The 24410-nt window shown below is 32.6% G+C and overlaps 3 protein-coding genes across 3 annotated transcripts in view; all 3 read right to left on the bottom strand.

Annotated features, from left to right (window-relative positions):
• The window catches only part of LOC148947364 (lactase/phlorizin hydrolase-like), a 232719-nt gene that overhangs the window by 110875 nt on the left and 97434 nt on the right, over positions 1–24410 (bottom strand). The window lies entirely within an intron of this gene.
• Positions 1–24410, bottom strand: part of LOC148947365 (uncharacterized) — a 511279-nt gene that overhangs the window by 23058 nt on the left and 463811 nt on the right. The window lies entirely within an intron of this gene.
• LOC148947366 (uncharacterized) overlaps positions 17279–24410 on the bottom strand; it is a 37081-nt gene continuing 29949 nt past the window's right edge. Inside the window, exons 3-4 of the mRNA XM_089095223.1 lie at positions 23777–23941; positions 17279–20155 (exon numbers count right to left, since the gene is read on the bottom strand). Coding sequence (XP_088951349.1) covers positions 19876–20155; positions 23777–23941 — 445 coding nt within the window. The 3' untranslated portion in view covers positions 17279–19875. The remainder of the gene's footprint in view (positions 20156–23776; positions 23942–24410) is intronic.

A 24410-nucleotide genomic window follows, 5' to 3' on the forward strand; every position in this document is an offset into this window, starting at 1 on the left:
CATAAAGAATATTTTAAATCCTGAGTTAAGTTACAAAACTTATGTCCTAAATATCATTTTAAATGATTAACTCTACCACAAAAGGTTTTATTTTAACCTCAAACCCAAAAAGAATAAAAAAAACTAGCAATATTTATCAAAGTATAGCCTATCCTAGCCTAGGCCCACAAATCAAGACAGTCTATACTTACTACTTTCTTTCCTGCTGATGAAAAACTTGGCTCAGACTTTCCAAAGAATTTAGTTTAAATTGCTTGTCCTTGAAAACAGGGTACTTTGAGCTATATAACCTTTTCCAGCTTCTGCAAACTCAAATATGTTCTCATCTAAGTTCCATTTTGCTCAAACGTAAACGTAAGAAGTTGAAATACTTTCAACTTCTTCCGTCAGACCTCTAGCGTTGCATTTTGACTAACGGATACGTTAACGTAAGGTCTTACGGAGGGTTATGAGTCTTACGGAAGGCTTAGGGAGTTCAGTGTGAAGGGGAGAACGGAAAGCCGAAATTCAATGTGAAGGAACCTTAAAAAGTATCATATTACTAAGTAATTTACTACCTACGGGGACCAGACTAATCCCTCGATAATTACCACACTCACTTTTATCACCTTTCTTATAAAGTGGCTTAAATAAAGTTTTCCTAAAATCGTTAGGTACTTTCCCTTTTTCAAAAATCATATTCATAATCTTCAGTAACTTATTTCTAACCTCAGAGCCACCATATTTAAGAAACTCATTTACCACCCTATCAGCACCTGGAGCCTTATTATTTTTAGTTCTTTTAGTACTTTCGCTAATTCCTCCTCACAAAACAAATCTTCCTTCACATCCAAGGTATTACTTACTTTTTCATTTTCCTCTATATTTCTTCCTTCAACTCTATCTCGGTTAAGCAAGTTCTCAAAATGTTCGGCCCATCTCTCTTTAGTTTGTTCTTTATCGCTAATTGCGGCCCCATTCCTATCTTTAACTGGGCCATGTCCGCATTGACTACTCCCTCTCTATTTTTTAACATGCCGGTACAATATTTTACTATTATGCCGTCTAGCTGCATCCTCCAGATCCTCGGCAATTTTATCCGTGGCCTCTATTTCACACCTCATTAGTTCATATTTTAATGCTTTCTACACTTTCTTCACATTCCTTTTGTCTTCAGATGATCTATCACTAAGGTAATTCTTTTACAAGTCCTTTCTCCTTTCTATCAAACATAAAGCTTTTTCACTAATATTCTTAGCTGCAGTTCTAGCTTTCTTCCCTAGCAGTAGTAACCGTACAATTACTTGAAAACTTACATTCAAACTTACGCCTGAGGCAAAGATATGTGTGTAAGTTTTCAAGTAATTGGGTTACCAGGCTCATTTGCAAAGAGTCGTACAAACAGTTTTTTTCTGTTAATTTTGCAGGTCATTACACTCTTTGCCAAGAGGAACAAGTATAACTTGATTGGTGATTAGGATTTGAATAATGTCGGAAAAACAGGTGTATCTTTTTAGTTTTCTTTACAATTCATATTAGTAAGAGAATTGAATTCAAAGAGAATAGTTTTTATTTGCAAGGATATTAGTAGAGGAAAAAAATGAGGGGTGCATTTACAGTATTGGATATTAACGATGGAGCTAACAACAGTGATGTAATTACTTCTTTTGTTTAAGAGATTTGCGAATTTTTTGCGAAGAGGTATTAGCGTAAAGGTACTGCGAGGGTTAAGAATATCTCACGGGATAATTAAAGAATAGGGTGCTTACATCAGAAACTTAATAGATTTGACGATTACAAGAGACATTGCTAGAGTCAAATATATTTGGTGTTGGTGATATTATGACCCTCCTAGTCCCCTGGGGAAAGGGCTGCACAGTGTATCGGTATCGGACATATTATTTTTGGGCGTATTGCTATCGCAGGTATCTATACAGACTTTTAGTAGCTCGTATAAAAGATATTACTCATATCTACGTTCTTCCTATAAATTCAACCATCAACAACTTCAAAACGGCACTAAAAACGGCACTCTTAGTGCAATGTCTCGAGTGGAAAAGCTGGGGCTAGTGGACTACCAGCACTTTTAGATTGACGTTTAATGGGTCATTCGAAAGCTAATGCTCGTATCTAAGTGATGTTTATCATTTCTACCATCACTTAAAACAATAATTTTGATGTCACTTCTTAAGTAGATTAAATAAAAAAACAAGTTTTTTTTTAAAATTAAAGCAAGGAACGACGGTAAAACTTAAACTGAACAGAAATTATTCCGTATATGACCGGGGCTGTCCCCGCCGCAACGCCGTGCGCTTTACGCTCAAGTTTTTTTTTGATTTTAAAAAAAGAGTCGTGATAATGTCAAACTTTTGCGTAAAACGTGCGATGTTGCGGCGGGGACAGCCCCATTCATATTCAGAATAGAGTTTTATGGATATTGGTAAAAGTTGTATTTTACTTTTAGAAAGTTCAATATTCGAAGCTAGCTTCAGCAGGAGCTTAGGTTAGTAGTGGTGACAATTTAGATATAAGGAGCAATTGCCCACTATTTTTGAAAAATACGTTTTTGTTGCATTTATACTTTAAAAAAATACAAAGTTCATTATTCTAAGCTATCTTCAGCAGGAGCTTAGGATAGTAGTGATGACAATTGAGAGATAAGGAGCAATTGCCCCCTATTATAGAAAAAATACAATTATTTTGAATTTATACTTGTAAAAAATAAAAAGTTCTATATTCGAAGCTATCTTCAGCAGGAGCTTAGGATATTAGTGGTGACAATTTATATATAAGGAGTAATTTCCAACATTTTTTTAAAAAAAAAATATTTTTTGCATTTACACTTTTTAAAAATACTAAGTAAAATATTCTAAACTTTCGTCAGCAGGAGCTTAGGATACTAGTGGTGACAATTGAGATAAAAGGAGCCATTGCCCCCTCTTTTTGAAAAAAGTACCTATATGAGGGGTGTTGCCCCTTCGTCAAGACCTCACTCTCTAGGCTAACGTTTGTCTAGTGCTGTCAAAAGAGATATTTATTCTAATTAAGCAACCTTTTTGATTCAGGGTCATTTTTAATGAATTGGAACAAAATATTAACCTAGCGTGAATGGTGAGGTGTTGAGGAGGAGGGAACCCTCATCAGATACGTAATAATTTTGGTTTATTTTAAGTTTTAGTTTTTCTCCTTACTTTTAGTTGAAAATTTTTTTGAATATTTCTAATGCACTAAAACATAGAGCCCTACAAACATCAGAATAAACTTTAGAGGGATAATTTATCTGTAAAAGAGGGGTTATTATTTCCTTAATAAATTTTTCTTCTTTTTTTTTTTTAAGTAGGAGATGGATTAATGAAATTACTCTCCCCCTGAAAAACGACCAAGATGGAACGATACCACATCGATGCAAGCTACCAAAATACACGGTGAAAATACCTATATACACATTAACAACGATTCGAGTGAAACAAGAAAACAGTTAAGGACAATTCTAAAAACATAAAAAAAGGACAAACATACCCTTCTGTATAATGGTAGAGATATGAGACGCTTTATTATATTAAATCACGCAATGAAATACTCTGTGACATAGTTATACCCCGTGATATCGTTATGCTAAGCATTCCAAAACACGAAAATGCTTCAGCGACCGAAGAGATTTTTTTTTTTTTTTTTTTTTTTTTTTATTTAATTTTGTTTTTTGAAATTAAATGCTATTAATTGTTAAACAATTTCAAAAAGGTTAATATACTAATTGAATTTAACTTTAAGCAATTGTAAAAATATTAGATTTTAAAAAGATTATAAATCTTCCATCAAATGATGAATAGAAAATACACTATAACATCCAGCATGCTAGGGAACACACTATCATATTCAGCATCTAAGAGAACCCTAAATAGTCACCCCCTAAAAAGGTAAGTTAACCCTAAATTGCTATTGGTTAGTGAACTGTAATCTGTTTGAGTATGATAAAAGCTTGTGGAGTACTACATTACGTTATATAAGCAGACTGGGATTCTATGATAGAGTGATTACACCACTTAATAATACTGCTCAGGAACTGAGAAATATCCAGGAGGAAGTCAGTGGAATTTGCAGCTTTTTCGGAGTTGAAGCACTCTACGTAAAGGGCAATGTACCTACAGATAAAGTTTTAATTCAAAAGTATTACCCTAGGATTCTCATTTTCAATCTAGAGGAGCTTAAGCGCCCCAAATATGAGGTGAGGTATCACCGTCCTGAAGACGAGGTTAGGTTCTTAGCACAGTGGATACCAAACAACATACCTGATCGTGATAAATCCATAAGACATGTTAAAAAATATTCTATATCACGGGACAATAGTTTTGTGTTTTTTAATCTTTAACTATCCTTAATATTTTTTTTTAAACATTTGTTGTTGTTGTTTTTTTGTTTTTTTTTTTCTCAAAAAAAAAAAAAATATTTTTTAAAAAACATAGAATTTTAAAAATTATATTATTTATTATTTTTTTAAATATATTAAAATTTAAAAATATGCTTAAAGTTATAAAAAGTTAGCTATTTGAGTGGTCAGAGACACGATGTGACTTCCCCACCGGTATTATCTGACCGGTTATTGACACTACCTAATCTATTGCATGTATTAAATCAGTATTTTTTACGCAGTGGAATGATAAACACATAAGTCATATCTTAAAAAAAAAGTGAAGATGGAGCATTTTAATAAAGTGTGTTTACATAACAAGGTTATTGTAGCATTGAATGCCGACAAAGAGAAATATTTAAACTTTGAAACAAGTACAGGTGGTAGCTCTATTGGAAATGTATGCATGCATTGTCATGACAGTAAGGAATTAAATTTCTTTGGAATCCCAAAAAAATTCCACTCTTATGTTGGTGGTTATGCGAGATTGAGATCTCCAGAGATGATTGCACTCAAAGAGAATGCCAACATAAAAATAATCATTGATGATAGAGGACAACTCCTTGTTACTGTTGTAGGTAACACATTACCTACTGATACATCCAATCGTCACCTTTCGGGTATTAGCATTCAACGGAAGATTAATAAAAGAAAGGCCTACCCTTCTACTAATATCGTAAGCCATATCTTGTCTATGTGTCGAAACTATTACCTGTGTAAAAATAATGTGATAATAGACAATGAAATTGCCAGAAAAATAAAAAGGGCATTGTCAGAAAATATCTCTATGGAATATAAAGATGACTCGATGAAAAACACAGCACCAGCAAACATTACTGCCATTGATCAAACAGTCATGGATCAAAATAATGCCAAAGATAAAACCGATATTGAGCCTGTTGAGGAGACACCAGTAAAAATTGTGTATGACTCAAAATGGAATAATGATTATTCTACTAATAACGAACTAAGAGAAGACAATAGCTATAATATCAAGAGAGAACATGGTGAACTATTTTATGGACCATCTTTATTCTTTAGAATAGTTTTATGCATTTCATTAAATTAAGAAGAAATTGTAAGTAAGTAGAAATAGCTTTCTTGAATTCGCTTCCTGGACACAATACATATATTTAATTCAAGAAATCATAATAAAATAGCAAGAAAGTAATTAGGTCTTTATAGTTTTCACCAAATGGATGCGCAATACTGAAATATCATTTAAGAAAAGATGAAGGAATTGTAAATAGGTAACGCACACTCATGTTACCTCATGGATACACAATGCGGATATTTCATTTAATAAATTATCAAAAATTTTAGTAAATAGCAAATTCTTTCTTGAGTTTACCTCCCGGGTAAATAAAAAAGACAATTCATTAAAGAAATTATTAAAAAATTGTAAGTAAGTAGCAAATTCTTTCTTGAATTCACCTGATGAATAAACAAAAAGACATTTCGTTTGAGAAATTATGACAAAATTCCAAGTAAGTAACAAACTCCTTATTTTTTTCAAGACTTAGATACACGTTTTAGAAATTTAGTTAAATAAATTATGAAAAAATTCTCAGTAAGCAACAATTTCTTTCTAGAAGTCAACACATGTATACACAATACTGAAATTAAATTTTAGAAACTATGAAAAAAAAACACTTTCTTTCTTGTAGTCAACTCTTGGATACACAATACGGAAATTTATTTCAAGAAATTATTAAAATATTTTTAAGTAATTAACAAACTCTTTATGTCTTCACCTCTTTGTTATACAGTACAGATACTTTATTCAAGAAATTATGAAAAGATTATTAGTAATTAACAATTTCTTTCTTGAATTCAACTCTTTGATACACACAATACTGAAACTTTATTCATGAAATTAAAAAAAATATTTGTAAGTAAGTAACAAGCTCTTGATTGATTTCACCTCTTGAATATACAGTACAGATACTTCATTCAATAAAGGTGATTAAACAAGTTTTGAAACTACATGCTATTTGTATGCCTTTCCTTGGCACCTTTCCAAACGAGCGGGGATTCCCACTGGTTCCTACACATTGCAAAAAAAAAGTGAGCAGTACGAAAACTCCACGTTTTCAACCAGACTGGTTTTTTAGGGACCAATCGGGAGAGATATGTAAAGTCGACATAGCTTTATTTCACTTTTTTTAAGGTTCATTTAGACGAGGTCACGTGCGCGCACGTAACCACGTCTAAATGAACCTTAAAAAAATTAAAAAAATATAGCTAGACTTTAAATATCTCTCCCGATTGGTCCCTAAAAAACCAGTCTGGTTGAAAACGTGGAGTTTTCGTACTGCTCACTTTTTTTTTGCAATGTGTAGGAACCAGTGGGGAATCCCCGCTCGTTTGGAAAGGTGCCAAGGAAAGGCATACAAATAGCATGTAGTTTCAAAACTTGTTTAATAACCTTTCTTGAATGAAGTATCTGTACTGTATATTCAAGAGGTGAAATCAATAAAGAGCTTGTTACTTACTTACAAATATTTTTTATAATTTCTTGACTAAAATTTCCGTATTGTGTGTATCCAAGAGTTGACTTCAAGAAAGAAATTGTTACTTACTGAGAATTTTTTCATAATTTCTTGAATAAAGTATCTGTACTGTATATCCAAGAGGTGAAAACATAAAGAGTTTGTTACTTACTTACAAATATTTTCATAATTTCTTGAATGAAATTTCCGTATTGTGTATCCAAGAGTTGACTTCAAGAAAGAAATTGTTTTTTTTTCATAATTTCTTAAATGAATCTCTCCCGATTGGTCCCTAAAAAACCAGTCTGGTTGAAAACGTGGAGTTTTTATACTGCTCACTTTTTTGCAATGTGTAGGAACCAGTGGGGAATCCCCGCTCGTTTGGAAAGGTGCCAAGGAAAGGCATACAAATAGCATGTAGTTTCAAAACTTGTTTAATCACGTTTCTTGAATGAAGTATCTGTACTGTATATTCAAGAGGTGAAATCAATAAAGAGCTTGTTACTTACTTACAAATATTTTTTATAATTTCATGACTAAAGTTTAAGTATTGTGTGTATCCAAGAGTTGACTTCAAGAAAGAAATTGTTACTTACTGAGAATTTTTTCATAATTTCTTGAATAAAGTATCTGTACTGTATATCCAAGAGGTGAAAACATAAAGAGTTTGTTACTTACTTACAAATATTTTCATAATTTATTGAATTAAATTTCCGTATTGTGTATCCAAGATTTGACTTCAAGAAAGAAATAGTTTTTTTTTTAATAATTTCTTAAATGAAATTTCAGTATTGTGTATCCATGAGTTGACTTCAAGAAAGAAATTTTTACTTACTGAGAATTTTTTCATAATTTCTTTAATTAAATTTCTACACCGTGTATCTAAGTCATGAAAACAATAAAGAGTTTGTTACTTACTTGGAATTTTGTCATAATTTCTCAAACGAAATGTCTTTTTGTTTATCCTGCAGGTGAATTCAAGAAAGAATTTGCTACTTACTTACAATTTTTTCATAATTTATTTAATGAATTGTCTTTTTTATTTAACCGGTAGGTGAATTCAAGAAAGAATTTGCTATTTACTTAAAATTTTTGATACTTTCTTAAATGAAATATCCGCATTGTGTATCCATGAGGTAACAGGAGTGTGCGTTACCTATTTAGAATTCATTCATAATTTCTTAAATGATATTTCAGTATTGCGCATCCAATTGGTGAAAACTATAAAGACCTAATTACTTACCTGCGATTTTATTATGATTTCTTGAATTAAATATCTGTATTGTGTCCAGGAAGCGAATTCAAGAAAGCTATTGTTACTTACTTACAATTTCTTCATAATTTAATGAAATGCATAAAACTATTCTAAAGAATAAAGATGTTCCATAAAATAGTTCACCATGTTCTCTCTTGATATTATAGCTATTGTCTTCTCTTAGTTCGTAATCAGTAGAATAATCATTATTCCATTTTGAGTCATACACAATTTTTACTGGTGTCTCATCAACAGGCTCAATATGCGTTTCGTCTTTGGTATTATTTGGATCAATGACTGTTTGATCAATGGCAGTAATGTTTGCTGGTGCTTTGTTTTTCATCGATTCATCTTTATATTCCATAGTGATATTTTCTGACAATGCCCTTTTTATTTTTATGGCAATTTCATTGTCTATTCTCACATTATTTTTACACAGGAAACAGATTCGGCACGTAAACAAGATATGGTTTACGATATTAGTAGAAGAGTAGGCCTTTCTTTTATTGATCTTCCGTTGAATGCTAATACCCGAAAGGTGACGACTGGATGTATCAGTAGGTAATGTGTTACCTGCAACAGTAACAAGGAGTTGTCCTCTATCATCAATGATTATTTTTATGTTGGCATTCTCTTTGAGTGCAATCATCTCTGGAGATCTCAATCTCGCATAACCACCAACATAGGAGTTGAATTTTTTCGGTATTCCAAAGAAATTTAATTCCTTACTGTCATGACAATGCATGCATACATTTCCAATAGTACTACCACCTGTACTTGTTTCAAAGTTTAAATACTTCTCTTTGTCAGCATTCAATGCTACAATAACCTTGTTATGTAAACACACTTTATTAGAATGCTCCATCTTCACTTTTTTTTTAAGATATGACTTATGTGTTTATCATTCCACTGCGTAAAAAATACTTATTTAATACATGCAATCGATTAGGTAGTGTCAATAACCGGTCAGATAGGACCAGTGGGAAAGTCACATCGTGTCTCTGACCAATCACAGAGCGCACTTGTTAGAACTGTAAGCATATTTTGACATTTTAAGTTATGTACAAAAATAATAAATTATATAAAGTTTAAAAATTTCTAATTTTTAAAAAAGATTTTTTTTTTTGATAAAAAAAAAAAACAACAACAACAAATGTTTACATAAAAATAGTTCTTAGAGCTCACTCTTAAACATCCACAAACGATGGTCCCATGATATAAAATAGTTTTTAACATGTCTTATGGATTTATCACGATCAGGTATGTTCTTAGGTATCCACTGTGCGAAGATCCTAACCTCGTCTTGAGGACGGTGATAGCACCCCTCAACTTTGGGGCGCTTACACTCTTCTAGATTGAAAATGGGAATCCTAGGGTAATACTTTTGAATTAAAACATTATCTGTAGGTACATTGCCCTTTACGTAGAGTGCTTCAACTCCGAAAAAGCTGCAAATTCCACTGACTTCCTCCTGGATATTTCTCAGTTCCTGAGCAGTATTATTAAGTGGTGTAATCACTCTATCATAGAATCCCAGTCTGCTTATATAACGTAATGTAGTACTCCACAAGCTTTTATCATACTCAAACAGATTACAGTTCACTAACCAATAACCATTTAGGGTTAACTTACCTTTTTAGAGGGTGACCATTTAGGGTTCTCTTACATGCTGAATATGAAAGTGTGTTCCCTGGTATGCTGGATCTGAAAGTGTATTTTCTACTCATCATTTGATGGATGATTTATCATCTTTTTAAAATCTAATTTTTTTACAATTTCTTAAATTTAAATTCATTGCTTATTTTAAACTTTTTTAAATTTTTAAAAATTATATAGAAATTAATTTATAAAAAGAAAGTTAAAGAAAAAAAACAAAAAAAAAAAAAAAAAAAAGAAATTTGGTCGTGTAAGAATTTTCGTCTTTTTGTAATTCTTAGCAAAACGATAAAACGGGGTATAAAGATATAACAGGGTATTTCATTTCGTGATTTAATAGAATAAAGCGTCTCACATCTCTACCATTATAAAGAAGGGTATGTTTGTCCTTTTTCTGTGTTTTTAGAAGTGTCCTTAACTGTTTTCTTGTTTCACTCGAATCGTTGTCAATGTGTAAAGGGATATTTTCACCGTGTATTTTGGTAGCTTGCATCGATGTGGTATCGTTCCATCTCGGTCGCTTTTCAGGGGGAGAGTAATTGCATGAATCCACATCCTCCTTAAAAAAAAAAAAAGAAGAAAAATTTATTAAGGAAATAAAAACCCCAATTTTAAATATAAATTGTCCCAATAAAGTTGATTCTTATTTTTGTAGCGCTCTATGTTTTAGTGCATTAGAAATATTAAAAAAAATTTTCAACTGAATGTAAGGAGAAACACTAAAACTTAAAATGAACCAAAATTATTACGTATCTGAGTGGTGGTCCCTCCTCCTCAACACCACGCCGGTCACGCTAAGTTAAAATTTTGTTCCAATTCATTAAAAATGACCCTAGAATCAAGAATGTCACTTGATTAAAATAAATATCTCTTTTGAAAGCAGTAGACAAACTTTAGCCGTGAGAGTGAGGTCTTGACGAAGGGGCAAATCACCTCATATAGGTATTTTTTTCAAAAATAGGGGTCAATTGCTCATTTTATCTCAATTGTCACCTCTACTATACTAAGCTCTTTCTGAAGATAGCTTCGAATAATGAACTTTGTAATTTTTTAAATTATAAATGCCACAAAATGTTATATTTTAAAAAATAGTGGGCAATTGCTCCTTATATCTCAATTGTCACACCTACTATCCTAAGCTTCTGCTGAAGATAGCTTCGAATATTGAGCTTTGTATTTTTAAAAATTATAAATGACAAAAAAAGATATTTTTTAAAAAAAAGGGGGCAATTGCTCATAATCTCTAAATTGTCACCACTACTATCATAAGATCCTGCTGAAGATAGCTTCGAATATTGAACTTTGTATTTTTTAAAAGTATAAATGCCACAAAAAGGTATTTTTCAAAAATAGAGGGCAATTGCTTCTTATATCTCAACTGTCACCACTACTATACTAAGCTCCTACTGAATCTAGCTTTGAACATCGAACTTGTTAAAAGTAAAATACGACTTTTACCAGTATCCATAAAACTCTATTCTGTATATGAAATGGGGGGCGCCCTGCGCAAACACTCCCTGTTTACGCCAAATGTTGTATTTCTCACGACTCTTTTTTTTAAAAAAAAAAAAAACTTTCGCGAAAATAGCGCGGCGGTGTGGCGGGCACAGCCCCTTTCATATACGGAATAATTTCTGTTCGGTTTAAGTTTTACCGTCGTTCCTTGCTTTAATTTAAAAAAAAAAATTGTTTTTTTATTTAATATAATTAATAATTTACATAAAAAGTATTGTTTTAAGTGATGGTATAAATGATAAACATCACGTATATACGAGCATTAGCTTTCGAATGACCCATTAAACGTCAATCTAAAAGTGCTGGTAGTCCACTAGCCCCAGCTTTTCCACTTGAGACATTGCACTAAGAGTGCCGTTTTTAGTGCCGTTTTGAAGTTGTTGATGGTTGAATTTATAGGAAGAAAGTAGATATTAGTAATATATTTTATACGAGCTACTAAAAATCTGTATAGATACCTGCGATAGCAATACGCCCAAAAATAATACATCCGATACCGATACACTGTGCAGCCCATTCCCCAGGGGACTTGGAGGGTCATAATATCCCCAACACCAAATATATTTGACTCTAGCAATGTCTCTTGTAATCGTCAAATCTATTAAGTATCTGATGTAAGCACCCCATTCTTTAATTATCCCGTGAGGCATTCTTAACCATCGCAATACCTTTACGCTAATACCTCTTCGCAAAAAATTCGCAAATCTCGTAAACTAAAGAAGTAATTACATCACTGTTGTTAGCTCCATCATTAATCTCCAATAATGTAAATGCACCCCTCATTTTTTTCCTCTACTAATATCCTTGCAAATAAAAACTATTCTCTTTGAATTCAATTCTCTTACTAATATGAATTGTAAAGAAAACTAAAAAGATACACCTGTTTTTCCGACATTATTCAAATCCTAATCACCAATCAAGTTATACTCGTTCCTCTTGGCAAAGAGTGTAATGACCTGCAAAATTAACAGAAAAAAACTGTTTGTACGACTCTTTGCAAATGAGCCTGGTAACCGTACAATTACTTGAAAACTTACACACATATCTATGCCTTAGGCGTAAGTTTGAATGTAAGTTTTCAAGTAATTGTACGGTTACTACTCCTAGCACGTATATTATTGGATATTTTTTGCCCACACATAAATAGTACACCGAAACATGGGTTGTTTTAGAAAAAAACTAAAAGATTTAAAATATTCTTTTCTTCGTCAATGAAAAGGACTATTTGAGTGAAAGAAAAGAAAATACAAAAGAAAAGTAAAGAGCTACATGAAACCAAAATGCCCAGAAATAAAATGAAATAATTGTCCAAGTGTAAAACTGCTGCAAATCACCTTCAATAAAAAAAATGAAGCCCGAAATGAATTGAAATTACAATAAATAATCGAGTCAAACTCAAAACGATTAGTAATTAAGCTGAGTAGGGCTGACGCAACCATGCCTTCTAAAGCCAAAATATACCAGAACATATTATACCAGAATATAATTTGTATTTTACTGAAAATAAGATACATTTTAAATGTTTTCTATTTTTTAACTATAATAAATACAAAATTATTAACACTTTAAGGAATAAGTATTAGAATATATATGTATACACAAACGTAAACTCTCAATCCAAATTCTTTTTTTTTAGTAATCTGTCTTATGATATTGTTTGTTTTATATTATGAGAAATGGAAACACTTAAGAAATTAGAGAAAGAAAAAGATAAAGAAGGATTGTTTCAGTAAAGTGCAAACTATATTTTGGTTTTTAGACCGCATGGAGTCATGGGCGCCCATAGATTTTTAGGGGGGGGATAGGGCTTTACCTTGTCCATTCGGCACTTCCAGTGCTCTAAAATTGAAATCTTAAGACAAAATATCATAGGCAGCGCGATAGCACTGCCTAAATAAAGAGCTATATGGGCACAATATATTGTTTTTTTTAGACCAGGGCACTTCTTATAGACAGAAATATTACAAGAACTTCAAAAAAGCTCATGGAGGGCAACAAGCTCCCCCTCCCCCCGTCAATTACTTTCCCAAACACATCCAATCAAAATTTTGAAATAGCCCTTTTTTCAGTGTAGTTTTAAGGTCCTGGAATCATGAATTTGAGAGTGACACCCCCCCCCCTCCCCCCAAACCTCGGAGCAAGGGTTGTAAGTTATGTCCTGTGGGGATATAAGTTTTTTTTTATAGAAAGGGTGGTCGTAAAACCTCAGAGGGGGCTCATTTATTGGTAATCAGAAGTTCTACTGGCCTTTTTAACAGTCAAAAGTGATTGGAGGTCATCCCCCCCCCATACACCAATTATTTCACCAAACACATTCAATCATAATTTTTGAGATAGCCATTTTTCAGTGTAGTTGAAAGGTACAGAAATTATGTCTTTGAGGATAATCCGCCCCCCCCCATATAGCCTTCAGGTCAAGGGTTGTAAGTTCCGCCCTGGGGGCATATAAGGTTTTAATAGAAATGGTGGTCGTATAAACTTCAAAGAGTTCTCATTGGATTGGTAATCAAAAGTTATAGTGCTCTTTTTAAGAGTCAAAGTGATCAGAAGGCAAATAGCCCCCCCCCCCCTGCACACACACACACGTCGCATTTTCCAGAAACGCATCTGATAGAATTTTAAGATGGCCATTTGTTGTCATAGAAACCTCGAAAGGGGTTCAGTCGGTTGGTAATTGGAAGGGCTAGTGCCTTCTTTAATAGTCAAAAGTGATTGGAGGGCAACCACCCCCTTCACGCCCATAATTTCTCCAAACACTTCCAGTCAAAATTTTGAGATATTTATTTTGTTTGACGTAGTTTGAAAGTCCAGAAATTATGTCTTTGAGGATGAGGATCCCCTCCCAGTCCTCAGGGCAAGGGTTGTAAGGTATGCCCCGAGGGAATTTAAGGCTTTTGTGGAAAAGGTGGTCGTATAAAATTCAAAGGGGGCTCATTGGATTGGAAATCGGAAGTTGAAGAGCTATTTTTAAGAGTCAAATTTATAAGAGGGCAGCTATACCCCCCCCCCCCATATTTTCCCCCAATGTATCCGATAAAAATTTTAAGATAGTCATTTGTTCAAAAATAGCCGAAAGATCTCATAACACGGCCTTTGGGGTTGACACAACCCCCCATAGTATAGGGATAAGGGTTTAAAGTTATGTCCCGAGGGGGGAGGTGTAAGGTTTTTATGGAGAGGTGGTCTTGAGAACTTCAGAGGAGGCTCATTTGATTGGAGACACATACTTCTAATTCCGTTTTAAGATTCAAGCATGACGGGGAGGAAATAGCCCCCCCCCTTGTCCCTGATATCCTCTTTTCCCCAAATACATTCGGTCAAAATTGTGAGTCATTTTCTAGCCAATAGTCCAAAGAGAATATAACAATGTCTTCAGTAATCAAATATAAGAAGTATTTAGGCGGACGTTGAACTAAATAAAAACAAACTATGAGCATATGAACTTTCAAAAAGGTGACAAAGCAATATCTCAAGAAAAATTAGTATTATTAAGTTAGATCTTTAAGAGTAAGCTGTGGGGATTTTGAACTAGCCAGAAGGCACTATGTGTATACTTTTAGTACTACAACTACAGTTACTGTAACTAATGACGCTTAGAGTGTTAAGGTGAAACTTCTAGGAAGTGTTTAGGGGACGTTCCAACTAAACAAAAAACTATACATATGCAGAATTTCAAAAAGGCATATAAGCAATATCATAGGCAGCACCACTCTATAATAGCTAAAAATATCATTGAAACATTTAAAGAAGCTAATTCAATTCAAAATTAAAAGTTCTATGGTCCTTTCTAAGAGTAAAAAGAGATTGGAGGGCAATCAGCCCGTCTCTCAAACCGATTTATTTCCCTAACACATCTATTCAAAATTTTGAGACAACTATTTTGTTCAGCATAGTAGAACGGTCCAGCAACTATGTCTTTAGAGATATTGAGCATGTCAAACCCCCACAATTATGCCAAACTATGGATTAGTTTTTTTTAGAAAAAAGACGATAAGATATAAAAAATATTTTTTATGAAAATGACTTTGTAAATAAAAAACGAAGAGAAATTCATATAAAAAAAAACTTTTTCCACAAAACAAGCTTTTCAAAGAAAATTAAAGAGCTCCATTAAGCCAAAAATTGGCAGAAATGAAGTCAAGTAATCTATCAATAAATAAATGAAACTGAAAATGAACAGAAATTAGAATAAATAGCCGAGTGAAACTCGAAAAGAGCAAAAACTAACATTAGTAGGGCTGATTACCCCCATGCCATCTCAAGACCAGAACATAATTTTTGCTTTACTGAGAACAAAATATGTTTAAATGTTTTAACTTTTTTTACTTAAATAAATAAAAAAAATTTACTCGCCTTTTTTACCCATTTTTTATTTTAAGGAATAAATATCAGTATTGGTAAATTAAACTGACAATCCACTGTTATTTTTTCTTTTTTTATCAGTAAAGCCTAAGTTATGTTCTGGTCTTGAGAAGGCATGGGGGTTGTCAGTCCTAGTAATGTTAATTTTTGCTCTTTTTGAGTTTGGCTTGTCTATTTACTATAATTTCTGTTCGTTTTGAGTTTCATTAAAATTTTGATAGTAATTTGTGGTAGTTTTACGCTTGGAAGATTATTTGACTTTATTCCTGCCCATTTTTGGCTTAAAACAGCTCTTTACTTTTCTTTGAAAACTTTTTCTGTGAAAAGTCTTTTAAATTAATACAAAATATGACGCCGTCATTCAGCCAAGGGGGGATGGCGTCCCCCCTATTGCCCAACCCCCCTCCCCCTTATGGGCTCCCATACATGGGGTGTGTCAGCCCTACTCATCTTAGTTTCTGCTCGTTTTGAATTGACTGGAAAACTATTTGACTTCATTTTTGCTAAATTTTATTTAATGTAGCTCTTTACTTTTCTTGGAAAAGCTCATTTTTGGAGCTTTTTTTTAATGAAGTGCTTTAAGTTATTTTAGATGTTAATTACCATCTTTTATTTAATGCCTGAAAAGAGTATACATTCATGAGTAGCTTCATCGAGTAGCTCGGTATGAATGTTCTTTTAATTAGCTACTCTTTAGATCTTCAGAATATTAGCTGCTTTCAATGGCAATTTATTATCTCCACTGAATTCTAATGAATAAACATAGAAAGAATTTCGTTTAAAAATGCATTTTTTTTATAAGCAATCCTATTCTCATAGAAACAATGGAAATTGACTAAAATTTATTATAAACCATGAAAAAAGCTGAGAATAACAAACATCATTTGCTCTACTGATCTGATTAAAAACTCTTAAAAAAAATCAGTATTCATGCCATATAACTACTAGCCATAGCCGAAAGTACAAAACCAGCTTCTGACGGAATTATGTCTAGATCACGTTTAATTGGACCATCATAGAAACTAGTGCTAATGGTATTCTTTTAATCTATACTCATAATAACTAATTAAATACATTAATTTGAAAACAGTTTGTTATTTATTTCCTAAGTAAATAAGAAAACAAAATTGAAATTTAGGTTTACGAACCCCCTAAAATTTTGCGTACGGGTTTAAGTTTCTTGAAATAAATTAGTTTTCACTATATATATATATATATATATATATATATATATATATATATATATATATATATATATATATATATATATATATATATATATATATATATATATATATATATATATATATATATATATATATATTATATATATATATATATATATATATATATATATATATATATATATATATATATATATATATATATATATATATATATATATATATATATATATATATATATATATATATATATATATATATATATATATATATATATATATATATATATATATATATATATATATATATATATATATATATATATATATATATATATATATATATATATATATATATATATATATATATATATATATATATATGTGTGTGTGTGTGTGTGTGTGTGTGTGTGTGTGTTTGTGTGCATTTATGTATAAATTTTTTCTTAAAAAAAACACCATATTTTTTGGGGGAAAAATTGGTTTTCTGGGTTTTCTGACCTGAAAAAAATATCTACAAGGGTCAGAAGTTTGACAAAATTCGTTCAAGGCTTTAGTTCTGGAAAAAAAATATTATGAGTGACGTCATATTTATGAGCATATTTCAAGAGAATAGATTCCATCATTTCGCCGCAGGAGTAATCGTGTCATTTTTAGGATCTATGACTCATGCAACATCACAGAAGGAAGTTGGTTAGTAAAAAAATACCAAGTATAATGAGTCTATTTATAGAAGGCGTTTTAAGCAGTTTCATCATGCCTAGAGGACAAATGAACAACCTATGCCATCAAATGTAGCAATACCAATCCGAGCGGCAAAGTTAAAAAGAATTGAATAAATGTCTGAAGTAATTATAAAGGAAACTGAAGAACAAAGAAATATACGGTTAGAATACTTGCGACAACAATTACAACTAATAAAAATGAAGAAAAGAAAAACATGCGGTTACAAGACATGCGACAACGAGGAGTAGAACTAATTAAAAATGAAAGTGAAAAGAACAGAAATACACAATTAGTAGATATGCATCAGCAAGAAGAAAGAAAAATGCGATTAGAAGATAAGCGGCAAAGAGAATCACAAGCGACAACGAGAATCAGAGCCTGTCAAAATGAAATTGAAGAACAAAGATTTGTGCACTTAATAGACACACGATAGTGAGTATTAGAAGATGCCAAAAATGAAAGGGAAGAACAAAGGATTGTGCTGTAAGAAGACAAGCGACAGCGAAAAACAGAACGAGTCAAAAGTGAAAGTTAAGAAGAAAGAAATATCACGTTAGAAAAACAAAACCATTGCAATCTTTGACGCCAACAAACTACGGCGCAAAACCTAGTACAACTTTCAAAGATGTCGTAAACTACGCAAGTCTTAATTACAAGTCATTGGGACTCTTCAACGTTATATGTATTTCATGTGGAGCCTTCCATTTTCCCGGGGACAAGATAGCCAAGAAATGTGACTGTTTTGGAGATTACGTCTTACTTTGTTGAATTGCACTGCCACCTCCACAATTTCCAAATGAATTGGTCTGGCTTTTTTTAGGACATCACTTCTTCTCTAAAGAGTTCCACAAACAAATACAAAACTTGAACTCATGTTTCGATTTAGGTCTATTCAACGTAGGGAATGATCAACCCATCAATAGTCGTAATGTTTTCAGCTTTAAAGTAGCCGGACAACTTTATCCCAAAATTAATTTAGCGTCACATCAACCACAAAAACCTGTAGGTGATTTTGAACCACCTTCATATGGTCAAGTATAGTGTTTACACCTCGATGAAGCGCTTGAAGAAAGTCTTCCATATCCTTTAAATTATGGGATCTCTCATAACCTAATGTATCTCATGGAAGAAATATTGCAAGGCACAAACAGCTATGTCAAAGGTCACAAAAAAATGCGAGAAGTAGAGGATATTGTAAATAAGCCTGCTGCTTCACTGGGTCAAAAACCTCGGTTAGAAGACAAGCGGCAATGAGAATAAATATATACACAACTGCATGATACATACCATCATGCGTAAACATATATGCGCAACACATAGTATAAGATACCGTATCTCACATAAATGACTTCTTTCCAAAATAATCCCTAGGGAACTTTACTAAAAAAAAAGCTTTTGACAAAATTTCAAATTTATGGCGAATGACAACTTCCTCTACTTTTGTTTTCTAGCACACAAACACAAATTATGTTCCAGGGGAAAAAATTGGAAAACAAATTAAAAAAAATTTTGTAAGCTTAGCATTTTCAAAGCACTAAGCAGAACTGCATAATTATCAGACTCAAATAAATAGCTTAGTTTTTATCACAAACTGAGTAAACTCCTGATAAGTGAATGACCAAATTAGTAGAAATACTAGTCTACTGACGGAGCTGAATTTCTTTTTTAATTACACAAAATATTTTTGGTCATTTAGCTAGAATTTTTATTCTAAGCCAACTCTAGATTAAAGATTCAGAAAATTGTCTATTTAAGTAAAAAATATAGGTGAAAACACTAATTCTAAATAAATCTAAATAAAATTGAAGAGTATTTATTCCAGTATAACATTTATCTACTTATCACATCATCTATGCATTTACTGGCTTGCGTTCAATTCTTATTGCAATTATCAATTCGTCCAGGTTTCATGACATTTGACGCTGTTGAGCAACTTCCAACAATGACGAAGCTATATCTTGCCGCAAGATTTTAAGTTAGGTTTAGACTCGCTAGGGAATATTCTGGATAATTCTGAATCATTTTTCATCTTTGCAATTATTAATCACTGAAATATTTCTCAACTTTCTGAAATAACCTCATCGTTGACATTCAACTCGTCTTGCTATTAGCTCAGTGCAATAATCTGATTAGCAGCTTGGTTCTTTAAGCATGTTTCTTCTTCACCGATTCTTCCATTAATTGTTCCGATCTGCCCGGTGTTGATGGGTTCAAATTGAGCTGATTTTGTGATTAGAGCGCCAGTTTTCAGCGCACTTTCACTTCAGTGTAAAACTCCTTACATACCACTGTGGCCCTGTTAATCAATGTGCATCAAGTAATGAGCCTCAAGCGGCACTTGATCAATGTCTTCATCCATATCTGCCCCTCCACTATAGTGTAATTTTACACCATCTGCATATATAGGAAGAGGTTTATCATTTGTATGCTTTTGGCTCCAGTCCTCAAATAAATTAAACAGTGACATAGGACACTTCGGATAATTATCACCACAAGAATCAATTGTTGCGTCTTTTAATTGGCCAAGACGCTCTGCCTCTAAATATTCACGAAGAAATTCATCATCCCCATACTTTGGCCTGAAAAAGAAAGCGGTTTTAAGCGGAAATATGTCACCGCGCAAATTAAAATCTATTGGCAAGGTCATTCAGGGTTTGAATGAGCCTTTCGGTGTGTTGATAAACTGTTTACCTAGTAAATTCAACTGAAAGTTAGGCTTTTGATTCCTTAATTTTGATTTCCCCTCGTGTTGTAAGAACTTTAAATTTCTTCAACATTTTTTTTTATATTTCTCTAATTGAGTAAATCTAAAAGGATTGAAAGTTTATTTTTTCCTCGACATCGATGTTGCCGATGTGTCCTGTAACATTATTCTACTGTATCAAGGACTAAGAATAAAAAAAAATTAAAAAAAATCAGCTGTTAGGAATTCAAAAACTGTTGGCACAGATTTGCCAGTTCAAATGTTTTTATTGGCTTTCTGGGGTCCAAACGACTCCTTTCAAGGCTGGGAGAACGCGATTCTTGAACGACTCCAAAGTAACCAAATCAGTGTTTTCTTTTCTTGAAACACTTGCGTCTTGCTTCTTGACTGTGTTTCTTACTTCTCAGTAAATCTGTGTTGAGTTCTCTAGGCACCTTCTGACATATCTATTGACAAAAGAATAATATTACCCTTCCTCCCTCCCAAAGAGGTTGTATGTGTCCCTGACTTCACAAGGCAGAACAGCACATCAAAATTTATTGCTCTGGATTAAACCATAGCTAGGACACTTTCTTACTTCTGATTAAGTTTGGCAGACATAAAATAACCCTTTTTTCTAAGCTCCATAAAAAGAATTAATAGAGGCCTTCCCCTTTCTTTCGTAATAAGATCAGGCTGGTTTCTCACTTCCAAATAGCACAAATTTATATTAAATCTTAGTTCTCATAATTTTTTTTAAGGTCAGAAAATCGATTCTGGTAAATGTCCTCGAAATAAGAAATTAAACACCTCCCTCAAGACACGATGGACCGACAAAAAAGACTCACGAAACACAAGTAGGAGCTATAATTTTAATAATTTCAACAATAGTTATTATTTATTTAAAAGCCTAGGGTCACTGCAAAATAAATTGAAAAATCCCATCCCAATTAATTTGCACTGCATAAGCATCAAACAGTAGAATGAATAAATTACAAAAACTCTATTTCTCTGCTCCATTCCTTGCCTAAATTTGCTCCAGCCTTTGAACAAACAACCAATACTTACTATATTCTCCTGTCATCTTTCATAAAACCTACCCTCTTCATAAAAATCCCCTTTCAACTCTCTCGATTCTTCAGACATCATATGACTGACACACTAATCCAAATCTCCTATAAAAGGCAAACGTAAGAGCCATCCTAACCTTGTTTCCTCCCCAAATATTTTGTTTTTGCACAAAGTGGTGAAATTTTTGCCCTGAATTCAGTAATATGCTTCAACTCCTCCTTTCTTGAACTATTTTCTATATACAAAATTGTCTTAATTCCTTTAAAGATCACAGATATTGAAATGGCTAGGAGCCCTGTCAAGTGGAGCTAGAAGACTTAATCTTAGTTCTTCCTAAGTTTGGTTAACATCTGGTAATCCACTCTAGTGGATGACACTTAAGAAGAAAATTTAAGAATTCCTCCCACTTTAAAGCTAGTCAAACTTAAAACCAACAGAAACAACTACGAATCAATAAACGAAACCTAAAACAAACAGAAATGAAAACGGATAATCAGTTCAACCTCAGAATAAACAGAAATTACTATGAATGAGTAGGTAAAATGTTCTGTGAATAGAGATTAATGTAATCAGTCAGGACAAATTTAAGACAATCAAAAATTGCCATAAATGGCAGTAGGGCTGCCGCTCCCGCTAATCTCCAAAGGGTTGAAACCTTATTTGAGTTTTAGTGAAAGCCATATGTGTTTTGAGCTTTCACTTGTTTTTACACATACAAAAAAGAATTACTATTTAAGTTTACTGAAAAGCAACAATTTTTTGGAGCACATGAATTTGTGACTTTAGATTTAATTTTATTATTTTAAATGGACACTGTTTTCGTCACTGTTCTCCTTTTGATTCAATTTAATCGAAATTTAAAACTTAAACAAAACTTTTATTACGTCATCAACTATCCTATGAGTAACTATAATAAGCGTTTGAATTGGTGAGTCAAGAATTGAATTTAGCAATTACTTTTCTTATAAATTTGGACAGAATGAATTTAAAACGAAGGAAAGAATTGATGAAAAAAAAAATAGTTTTTTCCAATGCACTTGCATTTCAGTATAATCATTTATTAAGGAATCCTACGGAATGTGGTTAACATTTCATTTTTAGACATACAAAAAAAAGACTGTTCTAAACACAATTTACTTTCACTAAAGCATAAACGACGTTGTAGACTTTAACAAAGGTTTGTAACACAGATCTACACTAAGGTTTGACACAAAAGACCTACTCTTTTTATTTCTATTCGCTTTAACTTTGACCTTCTATATTGATTTATTTATGCTTTTTTTACGCTTTAATTACACAATTTCTTTGGGGAGGGGGGGGGGTCTCGGACCATAAATTCATTTCTGTGCATTAATCTCCCTTCGATCCAGGAACTTAAGCTATAAGTTTTAAACTGGTCAAGATAAAAACTCTTGGACCATAAGCCCCACACCTTACCACGACAAGATATGCGACCTTTTTAATCCCGAAAATAATCAGAATTCAGATTCCTGAGTATTTTTGTGTACTGGAACATTCAAAATAAAAAAAGATCCTCTTTCTTTATTGGAAAACTTATGTGGAAATAATTACGAATTTGCAGCATTTACAGCCATGCCCCAAGCAATTTGAGGATTATATCATCCCTAGAGGTTTATCTATTTAACCTATTAATTATTTTGAACCAAATTGCTATGTCAAGATTTTTATCATATGTCTGGGGGACTAGCGGATCCAGGTAGCAGCACAAGGAGGGAGGATGGTCTCACTACCATCCAATAACTTCTGACTTTAGAGAAGGCCAGTTGGAAATTTTTATTTTCAATTGAATGACTTACCCTCCAAAGTTCTATTCCCCAGCACTCCGGATATAGTGGCCAGAAAAGAAAGAAAAATATGACAAGCCAAACGCTTCTTTTAAAATGGCTCTCTGCTTTTTTTTATTTAAAATGAGTACGTAAAATATTAGAGAACGTACTGGCTCAGTTGCTCCACTTTTTGATTAGCTTTGTAATCCTTTCCAAAGTTTGCACAGATACCCCTTCCAAAACAAAATGGCAAAGGTAAAAATGTAGGGAACCAAAACTTTCGTTGTACTATTTTTCATGTGCCTTAGAAAGCCCTTTACTAATTCTAGAGGTGTTTTTTCGTCTATCTAATTCTTGAAAACAATTAAATTTCTTTTACAAGCTCTTTGTTCAGAGAATTTTCCGCAATTTCAGACTTTTAATTTCAACCAAAGTGTCCTTTTTAATTGTCTCGGCAAGCCCTTTTACTAATTGTAAAAAAGTTGATTTTTTTTTATCAATTCGATCCTTGAAATTAGCTCTACTTCTTTCAGAAATTTTTGTTGAATGTTTTAATTTTTAACTTCAGATTTTTATGGAGACAATTTATCTGACAACTTTAGGTCTGTAGCATCAACCAAAACATAATAAATAAACACACATATTTGAACCATACTTACGTAAGAAGAGCTGTTAAAATTGCCCCAACCACCGATATCTCTCCAATAGGATGGTTTTGAATTTCACATATCGTTCGTAAGAGGCACGCTTTTCCATCCACCCCCATAGCTCCCAGTAACATCTCTGCTGTCTTGAAAACCTGTAGTTGGTCCTCAACTATACTCCTGAAAAAGAGAAAAGGGACAACTGTAAAAAGAACAAAAAAAGACAAAGAGCCACAAACAAAGAGGGAAAGAATAAAAAGAAACAGCTCTTAAAAAACAGACCAGAAAACTCAGAAAAGAAAAAAGAAACAAAGAATAGAGATAACGGCACTGATTCACAAAAATGTAAAGGGAAGGAGCAAGAATTTTTTTTTCGAAATGAAGACGCAAAAAGACAAATATCAAGCTTTATGGATTTTCCTTTTTTATTTTGTTGAAGATAGAAATAACGCTTTTAAAAATCAGCAGGGGTGATCCCCCCTTCCTTCCTCCAGTTGGAACCTTTCTATGGAGTTTAAGATAGTAGTTTATAAATCACGCTGCTTCTAAATTAAAATCAAAAAAGTAGATAGTGGGGTCAATTCTTATAAATTCAGGGGAAGGGGTAAAGGGTATTTTTAATAATTGGGGTTAGGGAATTTGTTTGTTT

Source organism: Artemia sp. Qi Xiang Cuo, chromosome 10 (assembly GCF_049724085.1).
Source record: "Artemia sp. Qi Xiang Cuo chromosome 10, ASM4972408v1, whole genome shotgun sequence".
NCBI classification, from domain to species: domain Eukaryota; kingdom Metazoa; phylum Arthropoda; class Branchiopoda; order Anostraca; family Artemiidae; genus Artemia; species Artemia sp. Qi Xiang Cuo.